General features: G+C 31.4%; 5 protein-coding genes across 12 annotated transcripts; 2 read left to right on the forward strand and 3 right to left on the reverse strand.

The window, feature by feature from the left end:
- Positions 1 to 2,235: 2,235 nt before the first annotated feature.
- LOC107908324 (uncharacterized) lies at positions 2,236 to 2,810 on the reverse strand. Its single transcript, XM_016835521.2, has 2 exons — positions 2,600 to 2,810; positions 2,236 to 2,500 (listed from the first exon to the last, which is right to left on the reverse strand). The coding sequence occupies exons 1-2, from the start codon at positions 2,693 to 2,695 to the stop codon at positions 2,294 to 2,296; spliced, it is 303 nt and encodes a 100-aa protein (XP_016691010.1). The 5' UTR covers positions 2,696 to 2,810; the 3' UTR covers positions 2,236 to 2,293.
- A 3,904-nt stretch (positions 2,811 to 6,714) lies between these two features.
- Positions 6,715 to 9,702, reverse strand: LOC107909070 (26S proteasome non-ATPase regulatory subunit 8 homolog A). The gene is made up of 6 exons (XM_016836449.2): positions 9,293 to 9,702; positions 8,926 to 9,004; positions 8,237 to 8,339; positions 7,444 to 7,707; positions 7,152 to 7,263; positions 6,715 to 7,053 (listed from the first exon to the last, which is right to left on the reverse strand). Exons 1-6 carry the CDS (start codon positions 9,395 to 9,397, stop codon positions 6,913 to 6,915), a joined length of 804 nt encoding a protein of 267 aa, XP_016691938.1. The 5' UTR covers positions 9,398 to 9,702; the 3' UTR covers positions 6,715 to 6,912.
- A 1,752-nt stretch (positions 9,703 to 11,454) lies between these two features.
- LOC107909071 (B3 domain-containing transcription factor VRN1) lies at positions 11,455 to 14,410 on the forward strand. Of its 2 annotated transcripts, XM_016836450.2 has the most exons (7): positions 11,455 to 11,589; positions 11,704 to 12,166; positions 12,265 to 12,404; positions 12,482 to 12,755; positions 12,850 to 13,005; positions 13,080 to 13,252; positions 14,005 to 14,410. In XM_016836450.2, the coding sequence occupies exons 1-7, from the start codon at positions 11,515 to 11,517 to the stop codon at positions 14,257 to 14,259; spliced, it is 1,536 nt and encodes a 511-aa protein (XP_016691939.1). In that variant the 5' UTR covers positions 11,455 to 11,514; the 3' UTR covers positions 14,260 to 14,410. The 2 variants fall into 2 exon arrangements, with proteins under 2 accessions (XP_016691939.1, XP_040966328.1); XM_041110394.1 differs by having other exon boundaries at positions 11,515 to 12,166.
- Positions 12,888 to 18,405, reverse strand: LOC107909072 (uncharacterized). 5 transcript variants are annotated; one of them, XM_016836453.2, is made up of 5 exons: positions 17,968 to 18,383; positions 17,811 to 17,864; positions 16,642 to 16,767; positions 15,850 to 16,053; positions 12,888 to 13,234 (listed from the first exon to the last, which is right to left on the reverse strand). In XM_016836453.2, the coding sequence occupies exons 1-4, from the start codon at positions 18,334 to 18,336 to the stop codon at positions 15,874 to 15,876; spliced, it is 729 nt and encodes a 242-aa protein (XP_016691942.1). In that variant the 5' UTR covers positions 18,337 to 18,383; the 3' UTR covers positions 12,888 to 13,234; positions 15,850 to 15,873. The 5 variants fall into 5 exon arrangements, with proteins under 5 accessions (XP_016691942.1, XP_016691943.1, XP_016691945.1 ...); XM_016836454.2 differs by having other exon boundaries at positions 12,888 to 13,287; XM_016836456.2 differs by having other exon boundaries at positions 12,888 to 13,453.
- Positions 18,406 to 19,742: 1,337 nt separating this feature from the next.
- Positions 19,743 to 23,433, forward strand: LOC121226522 (uncharacterized). 3 transcript variants are annotated; one of them, XM_041110391.1, is made up of 6 exons: positions 19,743 to 19,898; positions 20,655 to 20,755; positions 20,866 to 20,943; positions 21,061 to 21,132; positions 21,217 to 21,314; positions 22,356 to 23,433. In XM_041110391.1, the coding sequence occupies exons 1-6, from the start codon at positions 19,875 to 19,877 to the stop codon at positions 22,937 to 22,939; spliced, it is 957 nt and encodes a 318-aa protein (XP_040966325.1). In that variant the 5' UTR covers positions 19,743 to 19,874; the 3' UTR covers positions 22,940 to 23,433. The 3 variants fall into 3 exon arrangements, with proteins under 3 accessions (XP_040966325.1, XP_040966326.1, XP_040966327.1); XM_041110392.1 differs by lacking the exon at positions 19,743 to 19,898 and having other exon boundaries at positions 20,853 to 20,943; XM_041110393.1 differs by lacking the exon at positions 19,743 to 19,898 and having other exon boundaries at positions 20,871 to 20,943.
- Positions 23,434 to 23,636: the final 203 nt, after the last annotated feature.

Genomic DNA, 23,636 nt, shown 5'->3' on the forward strand with positions numbered 1-23,636 from the left:
TGCATTATTGGTCATGGTTTAAGCTCATGTGTGAAAATAAAGTTTCATAGTATGTGTGTATGGTATATTCAGTATATGACTTGGCATGAAATAATACCATGAATGGTTTATGAATTAACACATGTTGGTAAGCCTGATATATGAATAAATGATCAAATTGAGCGGAACGCCGGATTTGAGTACTTCTGATCAAGTGACAAAGTGATAAGTGGTAGCTTTAGCTACACTTATCTGATCAAGTGACAAGTGGAAAGTGATAAGTAATAGCTTCGGCTATACTTATCTGATCAAGTGACAAAGTGATAAGTGATAGCTTCGGCTACACTTATCTGATCAAGTGACAAGTGAAAAGTGATAAGTGATAGCTTCGGCTACACTTATCTGATCAAGTGACAAGTGAAAAGTGATAAGTGATAGCTTCGGCTATACTTATCTGATCAAGAGACAAAGTGATAAGTGATAGCTTTAGCTACACTTATCTGATCAAGAGACAAAGTGATAAGTGGCTACACTTATCTGATCAAAAAACAAAGTGATAAGTGGCTACACTTATCTGATCAAGAAACAAAGTGATAGGTGGCTACACTTATCTGATCAGGGACAAGTGATAAGTGATCATACGTAAGACCATAGTTATACTATGGCAAAGTGAAAGTGAAGTACTCAATTTTCCGTGACCGTTCCCTAATTTGATTAAGGATGGTAAGTGACAAATGGGCCCAAAAGAATTAAAGTAAATGGATAAGTGGTAATGTATTTATATCAGGACGATGTTGTTATTCAAACTAAAGTGATATTTTCATTGCTAAATTGAGAATTTCATAAATGTGTTATTGAATGGTATAATCAATAAACATTGAGTTAAATGGTAAATACGTATTAGTTTTGAATTGATGTCATTGAATTGTACGTGAATTAAATGGAAATTGCTAGTGATATGATTTAAATTATGAGCATGAGAAATTGCGAATTGAATGAAATGGAAATGAAGCATTAAATTGCATGAGTATGTATCGGGTCTCGCAGGCCCTAATTATTATGATTATAATATTTTGAGGATATATTGTGAAAAGTTATAGAAACATGTTAATTATTTTGAAAGTTTTAATTTTGATGAAATTTTATAACTCGGTTAAATACGTTTACAAGTGTATGTGTTTTGGTAATGCCTCGTACCCTATTCCGGTGTTGGATACGGGTAAGGGGTGTTACATGACCCGACTGTTAATTATTATTTTTTATATATTTTTTATTTTTTCCTTTTTCTTTTCTTTTTCTTTTCTTTTTTCTTCTTCTCCTTCTTCTTCTTCTTCTTCTTCTTCTTCTTCTTCTTCACGAGCCCTAGCCGCCGCGCCGCGCCGTCGCTTGTGCCGTCGCCGTCGTCTTCGCCGTCGAGCCGCTGTCGGAGGCTCTCCTCTTCTTCTCCTTTCTCCTCTCTTTCTCTCCTTTTCCTCTTCTTTTTCTCTTTTTTGCAAGTTTTTTTTTATTTTTTTTTTCGTGGGTGTTCTCATTTTTGGAGTTTAAACTCCTTTTTATAGTTGGTTTTGCTTCTTTTTTGCAGGTAGCAAGTGGGGAAGGAGCAGCCACCCATGTTTATGGCCTGAAAATCTGGGAAGTGGGTGCCCCAAATCATGCAACTTGTCTGAAGGACCAAATCGCAAATGCAGCAAAACTTCTGGGGCTAAATGTAATTTTTAGAAAATTTAGGATTAAAATGAAATTTAATGAAAGTTTAGGGGTCTAAGTGAAATTTAAAGAAAGTTTAAGGGTCAAAATGAAATTTAGGAAAAGTTTAGGTGTCAAAATGCAATTTTTATTTTTTTAATTTTTTTTTTTGAAATTTTGAAAATTAAACACAAACTCTAGTCGGACAAAAATTTAGTGCTTACACCCGTATATCTGCATGCTAGAGATGTCCATAGACCAAATTAAGTCGAGTTGAGGCTCAATTTTTAAAAACATTTTAAATTCAAGTTCGAACCCGACTCAACAGAGAAACTCATTACTATTTAAAATTAATAAAATAATAATTTTTATTTTTATTTTTATATTAATCTTTACATATTCTTATAATTAAAATTAAATAAAAATATTTTATTTACATTCGGGCCGAACCTGATCGTGACAAAGCCTCTTTATTCAAGCCGGTCCCAAAGTCGAGCGGGCCACCCGACCATGGACAGCGGGCCACCCGACCATGGACATCTCTAGTGTATTTATATAAATATAATATAACATATTAAAAACAATTCAAGAAAGAAAAAAGTAAATCTAGAAGTAGTGTAATTGAAATTTACCAAAAAGCAATATAGAAGACAAGAGGTTTTATCTGGTTAGAGCTCCGGGACTGATCGGTTTTCCGGCAACAAAAACAACCGGTGGCGACATTTATTATTATTTTTGCGATCAAAAGCATGAGGGCCGATATTAAGCCAAGTGCATGCGCTGAGTTCTTTGGATATACACATTGACCAGAAGCGTCTATCGTTACTTGCGAAGTCTGCAAAAAAAAAAAAACTCAATATATAGAAAAACATAATTAGAAAACCTTAAAAAAAATTACAAATTTTGATGCTTTTTTAAAAAAAAAAATTTTTACCTTAACCCTTGTAGATTCAGCTGCAAAGCCAGTAATGGCTGATATTATCCCCAAAAGGATCACAACGAAGCATATAATTATTCCATTTTTCTCCATTTCTTTACTTTCTTTTACTTTCCTGGGAAAAATTCTGGGGTTTTCTGTTTGGTTTATGAGAAAAAGAAAAGAAGAAAATCTGTTACCTAGGAATGTCTGAATTCTGAAACCAAAAGCTTTGTTGTTTGTGTGGTGGCTTTCATTGGGATGTCCTTATGCAATATTTATAGGATTTTTTGGCTAACATATATTATATTAAAGTAATTATTTTATTTAATGTAAAATAATATTTTAAAGGCATTAATCTATACTATTATTAAATTTTTGACTAAATTGATGTCATATGAGTTAATTAAAAATTAATTCAATTAAAAATATTTAATTTTTTTCAAAATTAAATAAATTTTATTATAAATAATTTTTTTCTATATTTTTATAGAAAATCTATATAAATTAATTTAAACCTATAAAAATATTGATTTAAACTTAAGATATAAAAATTCCCAAAAGACTCAATTTTATCATTTCAACTAAAGATTAATTGCTTTTATATATATATATATATATATATATAGTTTTGATATAATTTTTTCACTGACATCTGGGTATGCTATAATATATATATAAATTATTATTAGATATATTAGCTGTAGGGTTTTTTTAACTACACAAATGAGATGAAAAAACCGTCATATGTCATTATTTAGTTTTAAATTTTTTTTTAAATACCAACTAAGAATACATAATGATTTTTAACTTTATTTGTGGAGTTAAAAAATTTCACCGCTAATACATCAAATAAATTTTTTATATTTTAGTCTCTAATTGAGTTGATGTCATGAGTCTCTTCTTGTTTCATTATGTGAGTTAGATGAACCTTTTATTATGTTATATCATTAGGATAATAATTTATCAACTTACTAGTTCTTTTCATGAGACACAAACAGGAGAATTTATCCTGAAAGCGGAAAAAACTACTAAAACTTCACGAAAGCCTCAGAAGGGTTTATGTACAAACAATGGGCAAGCCCCTATAGATTGTATCTGAAGACAAGAAAAGAGATTTTTTTACGTCAACAACAGAAGCCGAAGCTCATGGATTTGTGGATCTTGTAGCGGTTAAATAAGTTAAATAACAAAAAACAATAGGAACGATTTCACACCAATCCACAATTTAATTAAGAATTAACTCAATCAAGAAATGACTAAAAATACATTCTTTGTACAAAATAACAAATATTTTTTTATTTTATATAAAATTTATAAAAATTAATTTATAAATAAAATCAGAAAAATATCCTAACTTACATCAATTTATAAATATATTTCAACCAAAATTTTATTCATATTTTAGGTAAAATATTTTACACTTTACATCTTATTCGTACCATAATCTAGTTTATTATTAAATTATATTTAAAATGAGGTATTAACCTAAGTTTTTGGCCGGCGAAAACGAGTCAAATCTTAAAACTAAAACAATAATTTAGTTTGTAAGTTACTATATGTTATCTCATATTTTTAATGTATTTTTATAACTATATTTAATGTATATTCGATGAAGTATTTTGTCTCTCTACTTTATTGAAAGTTTAAATGTTTGAAGAGGTGACGAATTTATAGGGTGAGAGCGCTAAAGCAACGCAAAGGTTGTTGGCAAGTGTCTCAGTCTCCTAAAACAAAAAAAATTCAATCTTGACCTTTTAAATTTTATAAAACTTTAAATTAATACGTGATAAAATTGTATATTGATCCTGAAAAATGATATAAACTATTAGAATGATGAAATTGCATTTTAACTCTTATAAAAAATATAAAACTGAAATTCACCCTCAAAAATTTCTGACTTTACTTCTGGGGAGTTCTTTGTTGGGAGCCAAAAAAGGTGAACCATGCATGTTACGCATGATTGGACTTGAAGCCATATCTCACAATATATAAAAGATTTATGGGTGAAAAGTAAGTAAGAAGCTTTCACTCTATAAACTTGACCTCTTCATATATTCAAGTTTTCAACTAAGTCGAGAAAAAAAACTCTAACTGGAGACCAAAACTAAGGTCAAAATTTACGAAGAACCCAACGCAACAAATTAATTCCATTGGTTCTTCAGCGAAAGAAACAACAAGCTTTCTGATATTTTATAGTAAGCATTTTCCAACCATATAAGGACCAACAAATGAAGCTTGTTGCAGTTTTATTTTAACTTCAATAATTTTATTTGATTCGACTTTATTTAAATTTCATTTCATTCGATTTAATTCGAAAAAAAATTAAATCGAATTAGAATAATAAAATAGGAATCGTTAACTATACTAACTCAATTTTTTTCACTCGATTCTATCAGATATTAACCCTTACAATAAAATATAAAAATACCATAAAAATACACAAGCTAAAGAGACTAGAATTTCATCTTGACAGTTGGGTGATAATGTTACAAAGGTATTAAGCATGAAAGGATAAACAGATAGAACCAAAAAGGAATGACAAGCAATGAAGCTGCCCTATTGAATAATTGACTTAGTAATTGACAACCTCCAAATTATAATAAAAATTATATTTTCATTCCATGTTTAATGAGGTTCCAACATTGAATGCTCAAGGTCAACTTAATTTTTTAAAAATATATTTCATATTTTTATTTAAATTTTTAAAGTAAAATATAGTCGAGGTCGGTAAATTATTAGTAAATTTATGCTTTGGTAATTTAACTTTAAAAAATTATAAAATTGTCATTGAACTATTTGAAAGCTTCCATTTATGTCACTAAATTATTCGAAAGCTTTTTATTTAAACTATTGAGTTGTTGAAATTTTTTTATAGTCCGACTAGCGAGCTTCAAGCGACAATTCGACAATTAGCACGTGGATCAATACTCATCGGTGAGTAGAAGAGCATACATTAAATCAAGTCTATCTGATGGGTGATGTTGGATATCGAAGAAGAAAGCTAATTGGACTTTGGTTCGCAGATAAGTGAAATTGAAAGTTGTTTTATGAAGAAAAAAAACTAAACTATAGAAGAGAAGGAAAATGAGAGCTTTCAATTGGTGTAGGTGTTGCAAATAGAGAAGGTCGTACAACAACAATTTTAACAACCTAGCCACTTAAATGAAATTTTCAAATATTTTAGTGACCATTTTATAACTTTTCTTTTTCAAAATGAATAACTGAAACGTAAATTTACTAATAAATTAGTAACCTTATGATAATTTACCCTCCAAGAATTGAATAATTTTCAAGAGTCTTTGGTATATACACTACACGTATATCTCAATGTGTGGAATATGAATATATTGAGAATATACTTGTACCTATTTTTTAAAGTAAATTTATAGGGTTGATTGAATTTGATCTAATTTTAGACGATAACACTAATTTAATGTATTTCAATTTAATTTTAGTTAATATTTCGATGTATTTCAATTGATTTCAATTAATATGTTGAGACAATTTTTTTCTTAACCATATTTTATAATTACATTAAAAAATATAATGCAATAATTAAAATAATTGAACATTATTGTTTATTTTATATTTTAAATTAATGTAATTGAAGTATATTTTCATGTATATATAATATATCGGCAAATAATAAAATTTGCCCTTAACGTTTATCATCTTTTACAATATTCTCATCGAGTTTTTTTTAACAATGTCAATCTTACTGTTTCAATTTTTATCAAGCCTGATTTGAAAGGAAATTGTTAGTCAACTTTTTTTGCCGACATGGAATGACATCTCATTTTTTCTTTTGTTGATGTCGCATTATAAAAATATAAATTTTAAAATTTATTAAAATTTAAAATGATGATACTTTTTTTAAAATACCAATCATTTAAAAATTTAAATATTTATTTACTTTTTTCATCCCTAGAATTAAATGAGTTATAGCTTCGATTCACTATATTTTTCTATAAAAAATAAAATAGACTTTTATTAGTTTTTTTAATTAATCTGTAACTCAACTATTAATAAATTTATAAATTATGATCACCTAACTAATCTAAATTAAGTCACTCCATCATATATGAAAAACTTGAAAACCAAAATGCATGCATATTCAAACACATCCAACATTCGTCTCGAAATCCAACTAACATAGATTCTAGCAATTTGGAAGCTACTAATGTATATAACTAGAAATATGAAATGGAAACAACTTTTTTAAGTTTCATACTGAATGTAGAAAGTAAAAACCCACAACAACAAAATGATTGCAAGTTATATGAATTTTCTTTAAGAGCAGCAAAAGCAACCACTGGATAGCAGCTTGCCTACACAATCCGCTCCAACTCCCTAGCATAGCTAAGAGTTTGGTTAATCAGTTGTAGGGATGGGATCTCCTTACATGGTGCAGAATCTTTAGCCTTCTGGAAATACACGGATCCATTCTTCACCTCCCAGTCAGGATGCTCCTGCGACAAATGTAATACAGGTCCAAATAAGCTTCTTTTTTTTTCCTGAAAGTCTTTTGATGAAAATGGGTATTATCGATGTTTACAAGAATGCTTACCTCTTTGATGTATTCCAAAAGTTCTTGATCAGATGAGAAAAGTAACATCTGTCGGGCATCGTTAATTGAAAGATAATCATATGCCTTCTCACTGCATCCAGCTATTTCATCTCTGAAAATGACACGTTTATGAATAAACAACAATACAACATAGAGCTGATTCTACGAAACTGATGTTGGAATGATCTTAGATTCAAAATGGTCACAAATACAACCATAATTTAAAAGACAGTCTACCATGCTTTAATATTGTTATCCCCAGAAAACTGTCACATGAAATACAATTGCTTACCTCACTGTTTTTGCCAAGAGATCCATGAAATAAACATAAGTTTCATGAGGAGCATTTTGTCTAGCACTCAGGACACGATTGTAAGCCCCTTCCATGAAGGATTGCTCCAGCTCCACAGCATGCTTGATGCAAGGATTCTCCAGGGCAGTGGCCGAAAGCAGTTCCAGTTCGGTATGGAACTCAGCAATTCTGTTCTGGACAAGAAGTCTCAAGAGATTAAGACCTAGAATCAGGTACTCTTGCTGGGATGGTGGAAGACGGCTACTGCTCCATCAGGAAAAAAGAAAAATAATTACCATCATTTCCTTAATCTGAATAATAGAGGCTTCTACATAAGAAATTTATTCGCACATAAGAGTACACACATTAAAAGGAGTGGAAGTTTCCTTAAGACAATTTGTTCATAGGCCAAGAGTTAAAACAAATCCAATACCATCACACTCATACAAGACACAAAATCCATTTTAATTTCTTTATGTATTAAAAGTCTTACAACATATATATACACACACAAAAAAACACTTTTAACTTGATTTTCTAATTAGAAGAATCGATATCCATATTTTACTAATGGTTAGGCAGAGCTTTATAGAATGCACCTCTTATATATTCATCTATCTTAACAGCTAGATAGAAAGGGGAGGAAATTATATCGAGAAGAAAAAAACTAGACCTGGAAAGAAAATTAGATATACTGCACAACAGCAACAGCAACAACAAAGGTAATAGACATAATTCCCAAACTACAGAGCAAAAAACCTTAAGCATAACCCTAAAAAGACAAGCAACTAACCCAGCATCCGTATAATAGGGCTTCAACTGGAAAAAGTCCCTCTCAAAGGCATCTTGATCCTCAATCTTAACACTGAGGACAACAGCATGTTCGTAAATTTCCCCTGAAATTATCAGTGAAAAAATAAAAGCAATAATTAAAGAACTGGTAATCGATAATCTTCAGACAAGCAGAGATTCAAATTCTTAATTCTATTCAAATGGGTTAAAAATAAATTCATATAGAAGCTGCAACATGCTAAAATGTTTAACTGTTGCCCCCACTCTTCATTTTTTCTTGATATATCCCTGTCTAACACAAGTCCAAACATGGGTATGAGGATATAACCCTCCAATAACTCTCTGAATACATGAAAAAACTTGGCAGAAAATTCAACATACCCACATCAGAAAATTCAACATTAACATCCGAGTCCTAGTAACATAGATTTAACTACAACCATAGGCACACAAAAGAAACGAAGCTTAGTGATCCCAATAAATGAACCAACCTTCCATGTTCCTAATCATATTTGAGATATGTCCTCACTACGGAACAAAGCTACATCTAATAAGTTACAATATGTATAAGTGCTGAGGTTTTTTCATATAGAATCCTTCAAAATATGTGAAAGCTAGTGCTTGATGGACCAACATAGAAATAAAATAAAAATGAGAAAGCAAAACAATGAACTGGGTCATAAGAATTACTTGCTAAGAGCACTTCGTTAACCGAATTAGGGGTGTTTTCAAATAGCGGAGGAAGGCTCCTAAACTTTGTCAGCAAAACCTGCAATAATAAAAAACCCAAAATCACTTGAGCAACATTTCAAACGCATCAATTTCATCGATCCAATTTCCCGAACTCAAACACAGCAGCTAATTCAAATATCGCAAACAATAGAAACACAACAAAACCCCTAAAATCCCTAAACCCTGAACAAAATCAACCATCCAAATAAACTAACGATCTAAAAAACGGGATCAATCATCTCGAGACGAATAAGAGCCCTAGAATTTTAGCCCGAATAGAGAGAATGGATTAGGGTTTGAACAAGTTCAAAACAAATAAAAAAACCTTGAGTTGAGAAAGGAGATTGGCGCATGAATCAAAATCTTTTCTAATGAATGCAGCTTTGAATCGCTCGAACATCTGCGACACTTCAGTTAGCTGTGGATCCATTTTTTCTCTCTCTCGCAAGCTTTCGTGTTGCCGAAACAATGGAAAATTCCTTTTCTATTTTTCACTTACAGCAAAATATATAAAGCAAAAAAAAAAATTGGAACTCGGCTTTTTCTTTTTCTTTTCCGGTTTTACCTAAACCGGTCCTGTCGGTTGGAATTGCGCTGATCAGATTGGTCGGGCTGTGGTTTTTTTAAGGATGGGTTCGAGTTAAAGGGATCATCGCCTAAGGCCCAGTTCCAGAAAAATTTCTAAGTCTAGCTCTGTTTTCGAGATAGTCAGACACTAAAAAAACTCATTTTATTATTTAAAAAATTAAAAATTGATATTTTATATATTTTTTATATGATCCAAGTTGGGTCGGGTGAGCTACCCAATCCTTGGACAGGTCTTAGTTTGAATTGAATCCATATAAGTTATTAATGTTATATATAATTATTTATATCTGATTCAGTTTGAAATATGGATTGCAAATTTTTTATTTTTCTTTTTGGAAATTTACAAGTACAAGTACATATACAAGTAAAATTACAATGTGTAGAATCAAACTTTTACAGCACATATGAACTAAGTGTTGTTTTATAAACTCGAAAATTTAGGTGTTGTTTAATAAACTAGAAAATTAAGGGTTGAAAATCTATGTATTGAAAATTAAACATTGAATTCAAGTTATAAAATTTGTTTGATATATTTCTTAAAATTAAAATCAAGTATGGAATATGATTAGTTTGTTTGAAAAATAAAATTTTTAAATTTTAAAGGTAAATTATTTAAAAAATAATGTTAAATAAATGAGATAATATAATTTTTGGCCACTAAACTTGACAACTAAGTTCATTTTGGTACTTATACTTTTTTTGTCCACTTTGGTCCTTAAACTTGAAAACTAGATCCATTTTGATCCCTTAACTTAGATTCTGTCAAGATTTGATGATGTGATCAGTGTTACTGGAACAAGATCAATATAATGGTCCAAATAAAGGAGTTCAACAGATTAACTAGAAAATTGCTTGAAATTGATAAAAATCGAAATCGAGATAAAAATCGACAATTGAACAAGTTAAATTAGTTTAATAATTTTATTAGAGTTTTTTTTATGAATTTTTAATTATTTATTTAATTATTGTTAGTCTGACAATTGAACTGATTGAATCAAAAACTAATGATCTGGCTTATTCAATCATCGATCCGATTATTAAAATATGGTATGTGACACAATCTAAGATTGTCACATACCATTAATGAAATCAAATGTTTTTTTTTAATGAAATCAAATGTCTAATACATAATAATTAAAATAAATGTTCAGGTTCATAAAACATGGAAAATTAAACTTTAAAATAAAACTGATTCAAAGTTTAAAAAATCATCATTTCAAATTTGGATCTATATAAAATTTTCTACCCATGCATTTAAAAATAACCTATTCATTCATTTAATTAAAATAAATCATGAGTTGGGTCGATATAAAATTGTAGGTCAACTTTTTAGATTCGTATTTAGCCCGAAAAATGAATCTAAAATTTTGTTGAAGCCTGACCCATATTAAAAATATTAAACCCAAGTCTGATCCGACCGTAACAAAAAGAAACAAATTATATTTTTATATAAAAAAAATTTAAAACATATAATACATCACACTAAAAATATTAAGAAAAAACAGCATAGGCATGTGATTTAGGTTAGGCCTGAGTAAAAAAAAAATTTACCCGAAACTAAACGGGTCTTAATTTTTAACTAAATTTATTTTTCGAACCTATATTATTATTGAGATATTCCCACTTTTCTAACCAGCCAGATAATTCTAAGCACGATTAATTACAACTCAATTATGAAATATCCAAAAACCCATTCAACTTACATAAGTTATTTTTGGGACAAATTTCATTTAAGAAAATTGGGTAAAAAAAAAGTTATACAAAACCATGAGCTGGTCAAACAAGTCAAGAGAACAAATTATCTTCATTAGATGTGTTTCTTGCAGCAGTGAACATAATCTCACCATATGATTAAATCTCTTGTCAGAATTTGTAAATGTAATCACAATAAATACAAGGGCATAATAGAGCTTTTCTTCTTCAATCTCTCTCACTTCCATTGGTTGTAAGAAAAGAAAAATGTTTACCTCATCCATGAATCATCCAAAAACACTTCATTTTTTCAGGATTATTCTGTCCCAAACTCAAAAGCTTGTAATAACCCTTCCTCTTCTTTGCTTCTTGGGTTTCTTTGTTTCTGCTTTGGTTCTTTCTGCTAATTCTAATTTATCTGCATTTTTTTTTCTGAATTTTCTGAAATTGTTGCAGCCCATGCCGAAAAGGTTCGTTAGTTTATACGGAGACGATCTATCGAATACCGTAATCGTTAAAGCTCCGACGGGGCCAGAATGGAAAGTAGAGTTGATGAAATGTGATGGTGAGATTTGGTTAGCTAATGGTTGGAAAGACTTTGCGGATTATTTCTCTTTGAAGTATGGGAACCTATTGATCTTTAGATACGAAGGTCATTCGCGGTTTTACGTGTTCATGATATTTGATCAGACTACATTCGAAATCGAATACCCGAACGGTATCGATAACCCTGATGTGGAGCTCCAAATACCGGACGTGGAAGAAGTCGGGAGTGAGGATGTGGTTGAAATAGTCAACAACGTATCGCCATCCCGGAAAACAACGGAGAAAACACGTTCTTCGCCTCGTAGGAGAACAAGAATGCAGGGAGCTACGAATGCGAAAAAATCAGAGTTTCGAATGTCAAGCAGAGATGGAAGTATAGAATATATGATGATATAAATTTACTGATTTAATATGTTCTTTTTGAGCTCAGATTTTGTTCACTATTCTTTCGAATTTGATATTACTCGACAGGTAAAATCGGTCCGGAACAGGCTGGTGGAGGCACGTCTGCTGCCCAGAGATCATCGGCATCGTCAGCTAACCATTTTGGATCGGAAAAGCCATTCTTTGTAGTTAATATACAGCCATCGTACATTACCGCATTTCATGCTGTAAGCTCTCCCCTGACGCATTGGCATTACATATTGAATATCAATTGAATGAAATCGTTTCGAGCTAATAATTGCAGAATGTTCCATTTACGTTCGCGAGAACTTATTTCACTTGGAAGGAGGCCGATGTTATCCTTAAAGATCGAGACGGTAGAACTTGGCCTATTCATCTCAAAGTATACAATAAATATCATTGCACAAGCTTTGGCCGTGGTTGGAAGGCATTTGCAATCGACAATGATTTACGAGTAGGCGATTCTTGTGCCTTTGAACAGCTAGAGGGACCCGAAATATCATTTAGGGTCACTATTTTCCGGAACCCCGAAGATTCAAATGATCGCCATACTAGCAGTACGTACAATACCTACAAGCATTACTAAGTTAAAGATTTGTATGATTTAGTGACATCTATGTATGTTTTTACTATGGCTGATCCGCGGTTCAGCTCGTGGGAGTAAAATAGGTCATGGTCGGCACAAGAGGGAATTGAATGCTCGGAGTCAGATTGAATATGATCATTCTAGTGAAGATGAAATGATTAGATATTCAAAGAGGAACAAAGGATCTCAAGTTCCGAGAAGAAAAATTAAGACCAGAGATGGTAAGTCATAAGAGATCGAAGATATTTCCGGAGTGCTATTGAATCAAAATTGCACCTAATGTTCTTACCTGCAGGAAAGTTCGATGAGGCGATGCAGAATAAGACTTCAGCACGGCGAGCTATTCAAAGGCTTCCAAGCAAAGGAACTGCCATTGCTAGAGCTCTTGAAAGAGTAAGCAAACTCAGGTCGGCTCATCCGTTGTTCAAAGTCATTATCACAACAAATTTTCTGCAGAGAGGGTTTCCGGTAAAGATCTTTTCCCCGTAAATTTGCATATTTAGCTTCATAAAGATAAAAAGGAACATAAAACTTAGCTTCAATGCATGCAGTCCTTTGAATCTCGAAATATCGAATGATACGATCATATAAAAATCTACTATTTACTTGGGAAGCAAGAAACAATCAGACATCAATCTAAGAAACCAGCATACAACTTGGCTTCAATGCCTGCAATCAGTTGATTCTCGAAATATCAAACATTTCGATCACATCAACATCTCTTACTTGCTAAACAAGCAAGCATCAATCAACCATGAATCAGAAAAACTCGCATACAGCTTAGCTTCGATGCATGCAGTCAGTTGAATCTTAAAATATCAAACATTTTGATCATATTAGCATCTGCTATTTACTTGGGAAACAAGAAACAATCAGACATCGATCTAAGAAACTAGAATACAACCTAGCTTCGATGCCTGTAGTCAGTTAAATCTCAAAATTTTGAACATTTCGATCATATCAACAAATACTATTTACTTAGGAAGCAAGAATCAGCATTAAATCTAAAAAACTGACAGTTTATTAGCTTCGATGCCATCAGTTAAATCTCCAAATATCGAATGAACATTTTCTATCATATTAACGTAAACTATTTACTTATGAAGCAAGAATCAGCTATCAATCTAAAAAGACTCGCATACAACATTGCATCAATGGTGCATCAATCTCGGTTTTCTTTCTTTTTTGTTCACTATCTAAGCATCATCAACCTTATGCAGAGCATCCCAGAACGCTTTTGCGACGAACACATGGAGCAAATTCCAGCAGATGTGACCCTTAAATATAAGCATAAATCATGGCGTGTAAGGATGATTATTTGCTCGGACAGGGCAAGCCGATTTAGCGTCGGCTGGCGGGCATTTGTACAGGGAAATAAGCTCAAAGTTGGAGACGTTTGTGTGTTTAAGATGATCAAGAAAACAAATATTGTTTTCGAAGTCTCCATTTTCAGAGATGGTTTAACTCTTGGTTGAACATCTGCTAAGATTCACCATGAATATGTGACTCGTTTTGTGACTCAGTAATGTATGGATAATGTACCGAGTTAGTTTTGTTTGTATAAAAATTTGTATGACGCAGTAGATGTCTCAGTTTATGCCTTCTCTTCTTGCTTGAATTTGCTAGCTGATTTAGTGTGTAAATGGCAGGATTGACAGTCAAACTGATCAAATTACCAATTCTCAATTCAACCATAAAAATTTTAAAACTAAAAAATAGAAAAAAATTGATTAAACAGGTTTTTTAGCCTGATTTTGAGTGATTTTACAAGTTAACCGATCTAACCCTTTTTTTGAATTGATACCTCAATTAGTTTCTGATCCGATCAATTAGTCTAGTCGAATTTAAATACCATTAGAAAACTAGTTCACTATAATAATGTCAATATCATAAGTTTCTTGTTTTATTAAAAGGAAAATTATACAATAAACAAAAATAAGACAATAAAGGGAAATTATACGCATCAAATAACTTCAATGAAAACAAATTACAGATGTCTTATATTGATTTTTTTTCATAAATTTATTGGAAAAACCTTCAATAAGTTCCTCTGTGTTAATTTTTGCTTATAAAGTTTAAAAGAGTAAAAAATGGGTCATATATTATTCAAAAAGATTATTTGAAAATGTTAAGCTCAATAATAAATTAAGTGATGACATACTGTATATTAAAATATTAAAATTTTAATATAGTATTGACTGACATTGTTAAATTAGATAGGATATTGAATCCTTTTGAACAATTAATATAAATGAGAATAGGCATAAATCTTAAATTAATATAAATTTCATATGACTAATACCGTTATCCATATAGTATTATTTTATGCTTACCTATTAAATATACAAACAATTATATTTTCTCAACATAAATATAATTAATTTTTTAATTAAAACATAATCCTTCGACTAAAAGATAAAAAAAAAAAAAGAGAAAGCAACTTAACTTGATTATATCCTTTAATCCATTCAAGTATTTTAAACATTTCTTTTTGTTTTTCTCCACATAAAATTTATTTAAAATTGCTTATTTGTTTCTCAACTTAAACTTAAAGTGGCACATTTTGTAAAATTCAATCAAAATACAAATTTCTCTCAAAAACAAATCATTTGTGCATACATACAGCAAATCAAATTTCTTATATAACATTACACAAAATTTATGTATATTTTGAGAATCATCCCAAAATAATTTTTTTTTTCTAAACTTTGTAAAATTTAAAAAAAAATTGAAAAATAGTTGAAACGATTTGATTTTTTTTCTAGATAAGTGATTTGAGGATTTTATTCAACTCTATATAGATTTTATTTAAAAGTTACAAATTAATCATAATTTTTGTCCAACATCGAACAGAAATTTCATCATCTAAGCCTCACATCAAAGTTCAAACTACATGCTAAATGCTATGAAATGAAACATTTTCTATCATCAGGAAAAACTCAGAACTACAATATATACAGTACAGACACTGATGGCAAATGGAGTAAAAACTGTTTTTCGAGATTAGGAAAAAGGGGGAGGGAGGTGTTCAGACTCATTGGACCATGGCAAGGCGAGAATCATACCTGTATATTTCCAAGACCATCTTGTCATTTCTCCTCAAACTCGACGTCGATAATTTCTGGTTCGGACTTTCTTGAACCGGTGCGCCTACTATCTCTGCCAAAGAAGTCTCCTTCTGGTTGCCATACAATGTTTCCACAGCTTGCACAGCGTATCATTTGGTTTTTATAACCAGCAAACTGTTTCCTACAAGCTGGACAAGCACCCTGTCCGATTTTTATCATAAAAAAGGTCAGTTTGCCATTTTAAACGATGTTTTATTGGTAAAATAAAGTTGGTTGAATGTAATGAACAAAATTCTGCAATGAAGAAGGTTTTAAAAAATATTTGGAATGGTATCGTGAATATATGCACCCTAGTTTGCTTCTGCAATCAAATTCCCTTTTCAAACCATATACAAAGTCAAAAAATCTACTCAAATACAATACACCATTCTAGTAAAACTAGCACTATCTTATGCCCCAAAATCATCCTATACTTGAAGAACTCACTAGCATAACATGCAAGAAGTTGCAATCTAATTTAACTGTAATCGTAAAAGATATAGTTTAAGAAGGAGCTACTTTAACTGTAATCATCAGAATAGCAAGTACAATAAATGGAAGACTAGACTTTGAGTTTAACCCTATTGTTCCATATGTTACAGATAGACACTACGTAGTATCACCTTTTACGGGGATGAAAAGCAAGGAAAATAAACAAATTTTACAAAGAATCACATATGTTACAGAAAGTCATCGCTTTTATCTTGCATTTATCTGTGCCATATTATAGCAATAAGTGATAGCTGATACCTTAATAACAAGACTATTGGCAATAGTCCCGATGAGAAGAGGCCCAGCAAATGGTAGTATCCACATGGCAAATATTAAGAATCGAAAAAGCCAACCGGATAATGCAAACCAGAGGAAGAAAATCATCTGCAGATGGATGAAAAAAACTCTACATGAAATGAGGTAGCAAACGAACTATAACTAATTACCAAAGCACACAATACAATATATCCAGATCCTATCCAAGGTTAAGAATTTCAAAAGAAATTCACTCTCATTTTCTCCGCACTGAAGCAAAACACCTTTAAAAGATTAAATTTATAGGAGAAAGATTTGGGGAATGAGAATCATAAGCATATTACCCAGAACAGATTAATATACGCAGAACCTAACTCAAATGCAAGGCCACCTATACAAACTTGTGTACAAGTGACATGACATGTAAAACCACATAACACTCACCTTACATTTAGGCCCAAAACAACAAATACGAATAATATGAATATCCCATGGATTCCAAAATGAAGGCAACTAGCAACTTGGACATATTAACTATTCAACCAAAACCTGACTTACAGTAGACATAAAGCTCAACTTGGATACAAGCAATCTTAAAACCCAATGACAGTGATGTCAGATATCCGCTGCTTAATAGACATAAGTTGTTCATCCTCTTTAATTCATAAGAGATAATGAAAACATGATATCGAGTATTGCAAATCAAACCCCTTTAACTTTTAAGGATTTTTTTCCTCACTACAACCCATGTTAACATCATATTTCTTTCATACTAGAATCACTGTTAAACCAAAAACAAAAGGGGGGTGGATGAACATATGGTTTAGTTATCATAAATGCTCTGCAGAAATTTTTTCTTTTGGCTATGCTTTCTAGATTTCTTGGATATAAAATGCAATGAACATTTCGAAAGATAAAACATTCAAGGATACAACTTTCATGGAAATAAAAATGCATGACTTACTTCAAATTAAAGAACAATCTTTGGATTAATCCTTGTATCATAGCAAAATACACAATTCTTTTTATCAAATTAGTACAAAATTTTGAAGTTCGCTATTTCTTTTGCATTATTGGAGTTCTTTTAGGAGCAACAAGTAACAAAGAAATGGAGCCTACAAAAATAACTCAAGAAAATAAGTAAAATTGATATTTGGCCTAATCTTACTTACAGCAAAACTTCTTCCTAATGGAGTTTCTAAGAAATCATTCAGCTGCTTCCTGTACTGCAACCATATCCAAAAATCCTCAAACAAAATGTTAGTATAAAAATTCCAAATGAATAAAAGAAGTTCAATTCTAGACCAAGAAATAAAATAAAACACGAACCCTAGGCCAATTCCTACGAAAATCCATAGTAGATGTTCGCCAACGGATTCCAATCTCGAACTCCCGGTCGAGCTCACGAGCACGGTCAGTGGCGGATTGAACGACGGAGGAGATTCGGCGGGAAACGGAGTACTGGCGGTCTAACCGTTCAGCGGTTTTTTTAGCTTCGAAGACGAATTGCTCGAAGCGGTCGTTGGCCGTTCGCCAAGCGTCCTTCAAGGCCTCGCCGGAGGCCACGCGGCGAGCGAAGGTGTCGAAGTCGCTCCGCCTAAAGGATTGGACTATTAAAGGACGCCGCCGCTGAGGAAGCGGAGGCCGTCGCTGAAGCGTCATCGAATGCCATGCCGTCGACGGCAGAGCTGTAGACATCACTTAGAATTTCAGATTCTTTTTCTGTTTTTCTGGCTTTCCATTTTATATTCATTATCATATAAAATTATATTTTATATTTGTTATCGAATTATTTATTTAACAAGTATTTTAATAAAACTATTTATTAATTAATTATATCTTCTTTTATATTTCCTATCAAATTTATTTTTTAACAAAGTATTTTCATAAGATTTATTAATTTATGAATTAGATCATTTTTATTAGTAATAAATTTTTTTGTTATATTTATAAAAAAACAAAAAAAACGTTTGGTTGGTTAAATCATATTAAAAGTAATGCATAGAATAATGTTTTAAGTATATCAATTAAACTTATTTTCTAATTTTTTTTAAATAAAAGATTTATTACTGCAATTCTCTGGTAATAGAATACATCCACAAATATAAATACATACCCGAGCAATTACACTATAGAATCAAACTAATATAAAGTACAATAAATTAAGAAGTAAAAAGAATCGAACAAAATCCATACATAGCATACGCGCATAATATGATTGAAGAAGCATATGTGACAATTATGCACAGTAATACTTGAATTTGATATTTGTAATGTTTCAAAATATTTTTTATATTATAAATATCCGAGCCTCATCATATGCAATTGATTGAAAATAACTTTAAACTCAAATTGATTGTAGTAGAAAATTATCTAAACCCAAACTTAACCCGAAAGAAAACATATAAAAAATCTTTAAAAAAACCCCAATTAAGCTAATCTATCATCTCAAAGGATGTCAATTAAGCCTTAACTTAATTGATAAAATAGTTATTACAATAATTAGTAAGACACAATTTAAGGGTTGAAAGGTTATGCCTAGAAATAGGTATTCTATAAAAAAAGAAAATGTAATTTTGACCCATAAACTTGATAATTAGGTTCACTTTAGTACCTGTATTAAAGGGGATAATAGAATTTTTGGTCTACTTTAGCACTTCAACTTAAATATTAAGTCAATTTTGGTTCTTAAACTTGTAAAATATAAAGTGTGATGAGTTAACACTCTGAGATTGTACCACATTATTACTTAAAATTTTATATAATTTTTTAAGTGTTTATGTGGTATAATTTTAATGTCATGTTCAGTATTTTCATAATTAGACCGGTGATTGAACAAGTTAGATCATTGATTCTCAATTCAATAAGTTCGATCAACGAACCAAAAATAAATAATTAAAAATTCATAAATTTTTTTAAAAAATAAAATTATATCAAAACTGATTCAATCTATTTAACTGTTGATTTTTTAAAAAAAAATTAGTTTTTATTAATTTCAAAGAAAATTTTCGAACCATTATCGGTCCGTCAACTTTCAAAGGCGTACTGTATAAATTATCCAAAAAAATTAAAGAAAATTAAAAATAAATAAATAAATAAACGACATCATAAACACAGTCTCGCGGATCTTTGAACAATTTTCCCTGTTTATCTCTATTTTTTCTCTCTCTCTTCCCGCCCTGAATTTTCTGAACCTGTTTATCTTATAAAATTTTAAATTTTCTTTTTAACCAAACATGAGCTTTACGCAGTTCGCAATGGTAAACTTCTTCCTCTTAAACTGTCTTTTTTTTAAAAAAAAAGTCTGGAATTATGTGTAAGTAGTTGAGGTGTTTTCTTTTGGCTTAATTGGAACATAAATTCGTTGAAGCAGTCGATAATCATCAATTTTCGCTTTCTGGGTAATTATTATTCACCCATAATCATTGATTTTTAGTGTGCAAAACTGAAAATTTTGTTCATGTACTTATTGTTTGAAGTCAATTATTTACTGAATAATTGAATGAGTAAAATTATATATTTTGCTGTCTCTAAAGTTGAATTTTTGTTCTTCATCGAATTATGTATAATAGTTTAGGCTTGAAGCACTTGATAATCATCAATTTTCGCTTTCTGGGTAATTATTATTTACTCATAATTATTGGTTTTTAGTGTTCAAAACTGAGAATTCTGTTTATCTAGTTATTGTTCGAAGTCAATTACTTACTGAATAATTGAATTAGTAAAACGATACATTGTGCTGTCTCAAAAGTTAATTTTTTTTTGTTTTTCATCGAATTGTGTCTAAATACTTTAAGGCTTGAAGCACTTGATAACCATCCGTTTTCGCTTTCTGGGTAATTATTATTTACCATCATTGTTGATTTTTAGTGCTCAAAAACTGAAAAATCTGCTTATTTACTGAATAATTGCCATCTCAAAGTTAATTCTTAAAAGTTGCATAGAAATTATATAGACCATTTGCTTTTGGGGGTTTTCCAAAAGTAAATTTTTGGTGGACTAATACTGAGATGCAGGTGGAGGAACTGGCGTTTCTAGTTAAGGACAATCTTCCTTGCAAGCATCTAGTTCTGTCAATGGAGGAGGCTTTTATGAATTTCCTTCAGGATGATACAAGGTAACTGAATAACCTCACATCCCAACACAACAAAATTGTAGGAAGTTCATTTAATGTACAAGTCTCATTCAATCATGATCATTATGAATGAAAAAAGTGTTGGATTGCAGCTCAGATGGGATCCTAGAGTTGGAACCTATGAATTCATACAATCGGCTTCTCCTGCATCGTCTTGCAGATATATTTGGGTACTTCTCTTTTTTTACTAGATAGGCTGATAAAATGCATCATCAGTTAAATCGAATTTGGAGCTGTAGAGCTTTCTTAGTTAGCTTTTAGTATTGATGTTTTGTTAAATTGGCTAGATTTGCTCATGAATCAATTGGTGAAGGAGACGATCGGCATTTGATTTTGCAACGATGCCCAGAGACATCAATGTACGGAATTTGTTTGCTTATCGTTGGTTTCTGGAAAATTTAGTTATAGCGGTGCTCATGACCTGGCAGCATTTTGTCTTGCAGACCTTCCATTCTTGTTAGTGATATACTATGGCAGTGTGATGAGCCTCAGTCTCTCACAGCATCTCGCCATATATTAACAAGAGAAGGAACTAAACCAGGTGAAGTTCATGTTCATGATTTCCCTATTGAAGCAAGAAGTCATTGGCAATTTTTAAGAAATAAGAATAACATGTATAGCTGAGAATATCTATTTCTTTACACTCTTTTCTATGGGCTAGTTATAGAGGATTAGTAAGCAACTAAGCATGCCATACAAGTTACTATGGGCCTTTTCCCATTTGGAACTATATGGAATACAGATAGGGAAAATTGATGAGAGAACGGAATGGGAGGATTAGCTTGTCACTCTTGTTTGGTTAAAAAATGGAATAGAAGGAAAGAGGCACATTTAAGTTTATTTTAAAATCATATTCATATCCCTTTTATGTACCAAAGAAAAGTGAAATAAGGACGAGGAAGGATTCCAAGATCTTACCAAGTTGGAGGGTTTAAAAAATGGGGGACTATGGTGGGTTGGGGAAGGATACATCTCTCCCACCATTTCAGTGTCCTCCATTATTCACTTTCCAAAACAAGGGAGTTGGTGCCCTTTCTTGCAATATGCATACCAATAATTTTTCAGTCATTAAGTACAATTTTTGTCATCGTGTGCTCCAAGGAAAAAGGAGTAGATTTTGAAGAGCATATCTAGCAAAACAAATCTAATTACCTTAATAAAATATCAGTTCGTTCTTTGTTACTTTTGTTTATGAAATTTGGTTCTCTTTGGATTATCTCCAATGGATGGAACACACTATTTATTTATCCATTTTATGTCAAGTTGTGTTGGCTAGTTTTGAGTTTGTCTTTCTTATCATTATTTTTGTAATCGCTAGAAATTACAGTAACACGCGTTACTCAACGATTTTCTGAACATGTTTAATTATTTAGAGGTCTCTCCAGGATTTAAGTGATCCTTTATCTTGATCTGAATTTGATGCCACAGGAACGAGTCGCTTTTTTCTTTCGATTTTGTTACTTATTATTCTAAATTTTTTTGTCTGCATATGTTAGTGATTTTTCTCTACATTGATTATCTAATAATATTAAGGTGTTGAACCTGGCCGTTAATATCTAAAGGTCGCCCTTTTGTTTTTCAGTAATGGAGAAAAACTTGCCTTCGTTTGAGCTTAGTCTTGAGGAAAGAGAAGCAGCTTACTTAGCTGCTCGAGAACGGATTTTTGCAATGGATGTTGGAGAGGTTCGAGAACCTGTTAAGCATAAGCCACGAACTGTTCCTATTGTAGCTCGTCGAATGATTGCACATGCTTTAGGCCAAAGAATTAACTTATGTAATCTAGACGATAGTGCCCGGGATTTGAAAGACCGGGGTAAAACTGATGAACCAAGTGTTCATGATACAGATAAAGTTGATAATAATTCGAGAACAGAAACTCATCAGGATGCTGTTCTTGAACAGAGGAAACCGGTGGATGCATGTAGTAAAGCAAATAGCAACACAAGTAAACATAATACTTCGGTAGTTTGTGAGAGGAATGTTTCTGATGAACAAACCGAAAAGCGACCAACCAATGCTAGTATACCAGGTAGAAGTCGAAATAGAGTTAACAAAGAGTACTCTAAAGAAGAACATCTAGGAGCTGCAAAGCGAATGTTTGCTAATGCTTTAGGTTTGCGCTCGGCTACGGATTCGAGAAGTAGTGAAAGGAAGACAACACAGTAGATAAGGAGCTGTTATGGTTTTTCCTATCGGTTTAAAGATAGAGCTCCATTCGAGGAGAAAACAGGTAATGTGAGTTTAGCTTGATTGCTGCTTGCTTGCGTTTTTTCGTAATTTGTAATTGGTGACATTATCGTCTTCTAAGTATTTCCACTTAGAACTGATGAAATTCTGGAAAACGGGTTTGCATCTAACCCGAGTTTCGAGCTTTGGTTTCATGGAACAGAAGACACATCTAAGTTTTTGCGGGGAGTGAGTCATATTTGCAGGTGCAAAAGAGCATTTAACTTTCTCCCATGTATGATATCTGTATTGTGTTATGATTCTTGCTTGAGAGATAGGTACGGTGAAGAATGATTTATAGGAGTAGACATGACAATTGTGTATTTGTTTCGTGTTTGTGTATTTTCTTGTGTCATAATCTTGTAGGTATTTTATATTTATATGATTTTTGAGGTACTAATAATTTGCATAATATAGATTTTGACATTTTTGTATATTCATCTTCTTTTCATGCTGTTTTCAGTTCATATTTTAGCTATTTTTCTCATGACTGCATGGTTTTGGTTCTTGTTATAACCCTATTAGCTGATTTTATTGATTTATTTTATAATTAATCTAATTTTTTATGATGTAAAAACAAATATTTTATATTTAAGATAATGAAAATAAAATTAAAATAACACAAATTTTATATAAA

The sequence above is a fragment of the Gossypium hirsutum genome, unplaced genomic scaffold (genome assembly GCF_007990345.1).
Source record: "Gossypium hirsutum isolate 1008001.06 unplaced genomic scaffold, Gossypium_hirsutum_v2.1 scaffold_252, whole genome shotgun sequence".
NCBI lineage: Eukaryota > Viridiplantae > Streptophyta > Magnoliopsida > Malvales > Malvaceae > Gossypium > Gossypium hirsutum.

Bases quoted from the DNA above. Each gene is read 5' to 3' on its own strand.
- LOC107908324 (XM_016835521.2), bottom strand. From the start codon at position 2,695: ATGGAGAAAAATGGAATAATTATATGCTTCGTTGTGATCCTTTTGGGG. The intron at 2,501-2,599 runs GTAAAAATTTTT...TTTTTTTTGCAG, and splicing joins CTGAATCTACAAGGGTTAAG to ACTTCGCAAGTAACGATAGA.
- LOC107909070 (XM_016836449.2), bottom strand. From the start codon at position 9,397: ATGGATCCACAGCTAACTGAAGTGTCGCAGATGTTCGAGCGATTCAAA. The intron at 7,264-7,443 runs GTAAGCAATTGT...TGTCATTTTCAG, and splicing joins CTCTTGGCAAAAACAGTGAG to AGATGAAATAGCTGGATGCA. The intron at 7,054-7,151 runs GTAAGCATTCTT...CATTTGTCGCAG, and splicing joins TTTTGGAATACATCAAAGAG to GAGCATCCTGACTGGGAGGT.
- LOC107909071 (XM_041110394.1), top strand. From the start codon at position 11,515: ATGTTTACCTCATCCATGAATCATCCAAAAACACTTCATTTTTTCAGG. The intron at 12,167-12,264 runs GTATAGAATATA...ATTACTCGACAG, and splicing joins AATGTCAAGCAGAGATGGAA to GTAAAATCGGTCCGGAACAG. The intron at 13,006-13,079 runs GTAAGTCATAAG...TCTTACCTGCAG, and splicing joins AAAAATTAAGACCAGAGATG to GAAAGTTCGATGAGGCGATG.
- LOC107909072 (XM_016836453.2), bottom strand. From the start codon at position 18,336: ATGTCTACAGCTCTGCCGTCGACGGCATGGCATTCGATGACGCTTCAG. The intron at 16,768-17,810 runs GTAAGTAAGATT...ATCCATCTGCAG, and splicing joins CATTAGGAAGAAGTTTTGCT to ATGATTTTCTTCCTCTGGTT. The intron at 16,054-16,641 runs GTATCAGCTATC...AAAATCGGACAG, and splicing joins CCAATAGTCTTGTTATTAAG to GGTGCTTGTCCAGCTTGTAG.
- LOC121226522 (XM_041110391.1), top strand. From the start codon at position 19,875: ATGAGCTTTACGCAGTTCGCAATG. The intron at 20,756-20,865 runs GTAACTGAATAA...GTTGGATTGCAG, and splicing joins TTCCTTCAGGATGATACAAG to CTCAGATGGGATCCTAGAGT. The intron at 20,944-21,060 runs GTACTTCTCTTT...TAAATTGGCTAG, and splicing joins CGTCTTGCAGATATATTTGG to ATTTGCTCATGAATCAATTG.